The following is a 7,077-nucleotide window of genomic DNA, read 5'->3' as shown; positions in this document are numbered from 1 at the left end:
GGGGTGACAGGAGTGGGCTATTGGATGACACATTTGCTAAGCCAATTGGCTTGAGGTGGGAGAGGGATGTTGGGGGATGCAACAGAAAGGCTGGCCTAGCATCATCCACTCTGCACTCCCACCACTGAGCTGAGTGACACCAGGACCTCTTAAAGGAGACACAAAAGAATCTTTCAACTAAACATAGAGCTACTATTCAATGCAGCAATCCCCACTGGGTATCTATCCAAAGGAAATGAAATCATTCTATCAGAAACATACCTGTACTTGTACATTTATCGCAGCACTATTCACAATAGCAAAGATACGGAATCAACCTAAGTGTCCATCAACAGGTAAATGGATTTAAAAAGTGGTATGTGTACACAATGAAATAATATTCAGCCATAAGAAGAATTAAATCATGTCTTTTGCAGCAACATGGATGGAACTGGAGGTCATTATCTTAAGTGAAACGAACTAGACACAGAAAGTCAAATATCACCTGTTCTCACTCGTAAGTGGATGCTAAAAATGTGTCCACGTGCACATAGAGAGGAATGGTGGGCAATGGACATGCGGATGGCTGACGGGTAGGGGGTGGATGATGAGAAGTTAGTTAATGGGTACAATGTACCTGATTCAGGTGGTGGACACCCTAAAAGCTCTGACTTGACTACTATGCCAACTACACGTGTAACAAAATTGCACATGTACCCTGTCAATTAGTACAATAATAATAATAATAATAATGAATAAATAAGAATCTTTCACAGTGATCTCCCCACGGCTGGCATTGCCTTAATGAAATGCTGTCAACTTCCTCCCTTGAATATCCTCAAATGTTAGCAGATTACCAAAGCTACCCTCAGGCAGAGGCCAGAAAACACAGAAGCAAAGAGTTGGGAGAGAATTTTTGGCCTATCTAGTCAAGGCCCCTCCCTGCTTGCCTCAGAAATAGGAGACGACCGGCTGCCACACACTCATCTCAAAATCAAGGGGTCTGCGATGCATTTGGTCAAAGAGAAAGGATTTTGCAATTGCAGTCTGAAGTCACGTATCACTCCAAGAGGTTTTTAGGGCTAGTCATTTGAGTTTTTATAAAAAGGACTGAGAATGGGAGTTACAAAGTGATTGTGAATTCTGAAATTTTCTTACATGCAATATGTTTTTATTGCTTTTAAAGAAACCTGAATGTATTTGATGAATTTTTTTCTCTTAGAAAAATTGAAGGGACATTAAAACTGCCAGGCATGGTAGCTCACGTCTGTAATCCCAGCACTTTGGGATGCTAAAGTGACCCACTTTGGGAGGATCACTTGATGTCAGGAGTTCAAGACCAGCCTGGCCAACATGGTGAAACCACATCTCTACTAAAAACACAAAAATTAGCCAGTGTGATGGTGAGCACCTGTAATCCCAGCTACTTGGGAGGCTGAGGCAGGAGGATAGCTTGAACCTGGGAGGAGGAGGTTGCAGTGAGCCAAGATTGCACCGTTGCACTCTAGCCTAGGCGACAGAGGAAGACTCTGTCTCAAAACAAAAAAAACCCTGCATATACACTCACACATATGCACATTCACTATACACACACCCATACAGGGGTACACACACCCATACAGGGGTACACACGCACACCACCATCACCACCTCTGTGTTAATGAAACCAAAAAGAAATGTAGCAGATTTTAAGGATTTTATTTAAAGAAATTATGTGTTAAACCATTGAAAATGATAAAAAGATGATTAAGAAAACCCAGGATTTCATGAAATATGAAGCTGATAAGAAGGCGGCTTCTTCTTTGGTTTCGGAACACCCCGTGAGCCAGATGCGTCCTCTGGAACCAGCCTCTTAGTAATGGCAGTCTAGAAATTTAAATGCAAGACGGTTAGTAAGGGAACCCCAGAAATGGGGGCACCTAGGCTGCGAAGCTGGGGTGGGCGCGCGTCCCTTTGCCCAGGAACTTCCTACTGAAGAAGGAGCCCCTTTCCCGGCGAGGGGGTGTAAAGGGACCAAATCCTCCCACCCCAGGCTAGAGTTTCCTCCGTGGGGCGCCTTCTCCCCAGACAAGTGAACATTTTCTAGGTGGACCTTTAGGTCACATAAAAAAATCACTCGGAAAATCCTGAACATGAAATATTTTGCTCTTTGGAGTGCTTTGATATCCTAACAAGAGGAAAAGAAGAGGCATCCTTCAAGGACCAGCAGCTCTTTCCCCATTTTCCTGGATCTGCCTGGTCTTTTTTTTACCTCGCCACACTCCGAGTCAGGAACACACTGTCACTAAGCAGGTGGGAGAAGTGGACCCATTCACCTCTGCCGGCGGGACCCTCCCGGGACTGCCTGGAGCAGGACGTTGTGGACGACGTTTGTCATTCGGGGTCATGTGGGGGAGAATGGGGAAGCCACGGGAGAAGGGGCCAGGTCTGCTTGAGTTGGGCCCTCTCTGGTACCCAGCACGGCACAAGACACTCAGTAGCCTCCAAATGCAGATAGGTTTGCAATAAAATAGGCAACGCCTCTTAATGTTGCAACACCTGGGGAGGCAACAGGGATGAGCTGCTGTTTCTAGAACCATCACAGATGATGCAGTGGCAGTGCTGGAGGCTATAAACTTAATAAAAAGACGCTGTCTTTGCCAAGAACATTCTGGAATTGCCTTCAGAATCCCATAGGAGGCAGGGGCCCTGGCCTCGATGGCATTGAGGCTGCGAGGCAGCTCCCCTCCCTGCACCCCACCTCTACGGAGGGAGGAGGAATCATGGTGTCAGGGAACCAGACAGCGAGTCCCACAGCGATCTTACCTTCCACAGACTTGGGGAAGAAGCACCAGGGTACTTCAAAGATGAAGTTGGAGAAGCAGCACTTCCGAGAGGCGCATTCCTCCGGGCTGATGCCCGGGTAGCCACAGTTTTTTCGGTCTGAGACCTCCATGACGCACTGATCCGACTCTGCCATGGGACAGGCACAACACGGAGACCCAGTCAGGCCTGCTGTGCCCTGGAAAGCTCCACCCCTTCCTCCTCTGAGAGCACCGCTGATTTGCAGCCTCCGTGGATCATGAGGTGCTGCCGGGGGCAGCATCCCCAGGGATGGCCTCCCTCTTGGACAGTGGAAGTGTTGGCCGTAGGAAGGCCTCCCCCGGGGACTGTGGAAATGTCGGCCCCTGGGACCGCCTCCCTCTTGGACTGTGAAAGTGTCGGCCCCTGGGACCGCCTCCCTCTTGGACTGTGGAAGTGTCGGCCCCTGGGATGGCCTCCCCCGGGGACTGTAGAAGTGTCGGCCCCAGCGACACTTGGCTGGCCTGTCCTCTGTGAAGGTGGGGCCCATGTGGGGTGGTCACAGTCAGAAGCTCTGGAGTCCCCCGCCTTGGGGAAATCATTTTGCCTCTGGGGACTCAGTGTTCTCAGTAAATGGGGTGGTCCCCCGGGCCAAGATGAGAAAAGGTGTGTGGGCACCTTGGAAAGATGGAAAGCATTTGGACATGGTATTGATACCCAAAGACACTGCCATTCAGTGGGCGCTGGTGAACAATCCACCATCTGCCTGGTTTCCCTGCCGGGCCCAGCAAGCCTCCCAGCAACAATCTTGGGGAAGAATCGCCCTTCTCCAGAGGACATGCCCGGTTCCACGCACACAGGTGCATGACACACACGCAACCTTCCTTTGAGCACTCGTCGGCGTTACGACTTGGGTCCTGATCCCGTGCACTGACATAAAACTCACTCCCAAAGAACCCTAGAAGGCTTCACTTCCTTCCCTAACATTTGAGGTCTGTCAGCCCTTATGTTACTACTGTCCTATTAAATACCTTCATTTCCCCATGGAAGCTTCGTCAGAAGTCACACTTCAAAAGCTAGAGGAGACCTAATATATATATATATATATATATATATTTTTTTTTTTTTCTCAACTGAAATAAAACTGATGGCTCCACACACACATGTCTGTTGAAAGAACTAACGGTGTAGAAATGGGGTAGGTGGGAAATTTTCATCTCACTGTTGGCTGACCTGGGTTGCCTCCAGACTAACAGTCCAGGCTAGTCCCAGACTAACCAACCTGGGCTACCTCCAGACTAACAGTCCAGGCTAGTCCCAGACTAACCAATCTGGGCTACCTCTAGACTAACAGTCCAGGCTAGTCCCAGACTAACCAACCTGGGCTACCTCTAGATTAACAGTCCAGACTAGTCCCAGACTAACCAACCTAACCAACCTGGGCTACCTCTAGACTAACAGTCCAGGCTAGTCCCAGACTAACCAACCTGGGCTACCTCTAGATTAACAGTCCAGACTAGTCCCAGACTAACCAACCTGGGCTACCTCCAGACTAACCAACCTGGGCTAGCCCCAGACTAACCAACGTGGGCTAGCCCCAGACTAACCAACCTGGGCTAGCTCCAGACTAACCAACCTGGGCTAGCACCAGACTAACCAACCTGGGCTAGCTCCAGACTAACCAACCTGGGCTAGCTCCAGACTAACCAACCTGGGCTAGCTCCAGACTAATCAACCTAACCAACCTGGGCTAGCCCCGGACTAACCAACCTGGGCTAGCCCCAGACTAACCAACCTGGGCTAGCCCCAGACTAGCCAACCTGGGCTAGCCCCAGACTAACCAACATGGGCTAGCCCCAGACTAACCAACCTGGGCTAACTCCAGAATAACCAACCTGGGCTAGCCCCAGACTAGCCAACCTGGGCTAGCACCAGACTAGCCAACCTGGGCTAGCACCAGACTAGCCAACCTGGGCTAGTCCCAGACTAGCCAACCTGGGCTAGCTCCAGACTAACCAACCTGGGCTAGTCCCAGACTAACCAACCTGGGCTAGCTCCAGACTAACCAACCTGGGCTAGCCCCAGACTAACCAACCTGGGCTAGCCCCAGACTAACCAACCTGGGCTAGGCCCAGACTAACCAACCTGGGCTAGCCCTAGACTAACCAACCTGGGCTAGCTCCAGACTAATCAACCTAACCAACCTGGGCTAGCCCTAGACTAACCAACCTGGGCTAGCTCCAGACTAATCAACCTAACCAACCTGGGCTAGCCCCGGACTAACCAACCTGGGCTAGCTCCAGACTAACCAACCTGGGCTAGCCCCAGACTAGCCAACCTGGGCTACTAGCCCCAGCCTAACCAACCTGGGCTAGCTCCAGACTAACCAACCTGGGCTAGCCCCAGACTAGCCAACCTGGGCCAACTCCAGACTAACAAACCTGGGCCAGCTCCAGACTAACCAACTTGGGCTAGCCCCAGACTAACCAACCTGGGCTAGCCCCAGACTAGCCAACCTGGGCTACTAGCCCCAGCCTAACCAACCTGGGCTAGCTCCAGACTAACCAACCTGGGCTAGCCCTAGACTAACCAGCCTATGCTAGCCCTAGAGTAACCAACCTGGGCTACTAGTCCCAGACTAATTAACCTGCACTAGCTCCAAACTAACCAACCTGGGCTAGCCCTAGACTAACTAGCCTACACTAGCCCTAGACTAACCAACATGGGCTAGCCCCAGACTAACAAACTTGGGCTAACCCCAGACTAACCAACCGGGGCTAGCTCCGGACTAACCCACCCAGGCTAACCCTAGACTAGCAACTGGGCCTCCTCCAGCCCCTGCTCTGGGCTCCGCCTGTGAAGCTGGGTCCTGGGCTGCCAGCTGCTGGCGCAGGAAGATTCCCTGGAAGATTACCTTGCTTTGGGAGGGGGTGGAAACACCAGGGGACCCCAGTGACACTGGAGTCGAAACAGCATCCATTGTCAAAACACTGGTCGCTGGTGATTCCAGGGAAGCCGCAGTTCGTCCTGTTTTGGGGGCTCAGCCTGGAGCACTGGCAGGCGGCTGTGGAAAGACCCTCAGTCGGCCCCGCCCTGGTACCCCAGACCACACTGCTCCTTCTCTCAGAGGTTTTAGGGGATGCCTCTACTGTCTTGCTGCCACATAGAGAAACACAAAGTCTTATCTTGCCTATATTTAAGCAATGCAGTTTCCTCCTGAGAAACTGATAGGGCTTTGCTGAAATTGTTATATTAGTTTAAAAGGAAAAAAAAAAAAAGACAGGCATGGTGGCTTATACCTATAATCCCAGCACTTTAGGAAGCTGAGGCGGGCAGATTGCTTGAGCTCAGGAGTTCAAGACCATCCTGGGCAACATGTTGAAACCCCATCTCTACAAGCAATACAAAAAAAAAAATTGGCTGGGCATGGTGGTCCACACCTGTGGTTTCAGCTACTCAGGAGGCTGAGGTGGGAGGATCACTTGAGCCCGGGAGGCAGAGGTTGCAATGAGCCGAGATCACACCACTGCACTCCTGCCTGGGCGGCAGAGCCAGATCCTGTCTCAGAAAAAAACAAAAACAAAACCCTTCTAGAGGAGGATGAACAGATGGACCTAAGGCCAAGATCCGGGTGACAGGTGAGTGCTCTGGGACTCCAAGCACCCTTGGTGGGAATGCCCTCCTGGCCTGACACGGGGCCCGCTGACACCTGCCGTCACTCAGCCTTTGCCTAGGAGGGAGGCCCTTCTTGGAGCCACCCTCCTGAGCAGCAGCAAATCCCATGTGAACAACACACATTGCCAGATGCCTTTATAGCCATTTCCCCTCTCAAGTTAATTTATGGTTGTGCTTTTTTAAGAGAAATAAAGAAAGCACATAAAAAGACCCTCTCCTTCACTTACAGGGTTTCTCACCCTCCGCCAGGGCACATAGCCCCAGGGCGAGGAGCGCTGCCAGGAGCTGGGTGTCTCGCGGTCCCATGTCCAGCTCAGCTGCACCCCAGGGTGGCTTGCAGAATGCATGGTACCCACTGCCGGGTATGTTTTATAATCTCCTCTCTGTTTGTCCAACAAGCACAGATAACCTTTCTTCTCTGCCCCGTGGCCCCAGCCCTTTGATAACCTTTCTTCTCTGCCCCGTGTTCCCAGCCCTTCCACTGTGGAGGCGAAGAGGAGGCAAGTGGCAGCGTTGCCCTGGGCAGGCGAGGCTTCCGGGCCAGGGTGACTCTCTCCCTGCTCGGTGAGACCTCCTCCTGCCCTGGCCAGGGAGTTGGGTCGTGCCAGGATGCCAGCGTGGAAAACAGGCCACGTGCAGGTC

The 7,077-nt window shown here is 51.6% G+C and overlaps 1 protein-coding gene across 1 annotated transcript; it reads right to left on the bottom strand.

The window, feature by feature from the left end:
• Positions 1–1,658: 1,658 nt before the first annotated feature.
• TFF2 (trefoil factor 2) lies at positions 1,659–6,778 on the bottom strand. Its single transcript, XM_055279783.1, has 4 exons — positions 6,663–6,778; positions 5,675–5,824; positions 2,785–2,931; positions 1,659–1,845 (listed from the first exon to the last, which is right to left on the bottom strand). Exons 1-4 carry the CDS (start codon positions 6,739–6,741, stop codon positions 1,832–1,834), a joined length of 390 nt encoding a protein of 129 aa, XP_055135758.1. The 5' UTR covers positions 6,742–6,778; the 3' UTR covers positions 1,659–1,831.
• Between the last annotated feature and the right edge of the window lie 299 nt (positions 6,779–7,077).

This window comes from Symphalangus syndactylus, chromosome 5, assembly GCF_028878055.3.
Source record: "Symphalangus syndactylus isolate Jambi chromosome 5, NHGRI_mSymSyn1-v2.1_pri, whole genome shotgun sequence".
Lineage (NCBI taxonomy): Eukaryota > Metazoa > Chordata > Mammalia > Primates > Hylobatidae > Symphalangus > Symphalangus syndactylus.
Note: the sequence above shows the minus strand (reverse complement) of the source record. Positions and strands in the feature narration are given on the sequence as shown.

Bases quoted from the DNA above. Each gene is read 5' to 3' on its own strand.
- TFF2 (XM_055279783.1), bottom strand. From the start codon at position 6,741: ATGGGACCGCGAGACACCCAGCTCCTGGCAGCGCTCCTCGCCCTGGGG. The intron at 5,825-6,662 runs GTAAGTGAAGGA...GTCTTTCCACAG, and splicing joins GGCGGAGGGTGAGAAACCCT to CCGCCTGCCAGTGCTCCAGG. The intron at 2,932-5,674 runs GTAATCTTCCAG...GTCCCATGGCAG, and splicing joins CCACCCCCTCCCAAAGCAAG to AGTCGGATCAGTGCGTCATG.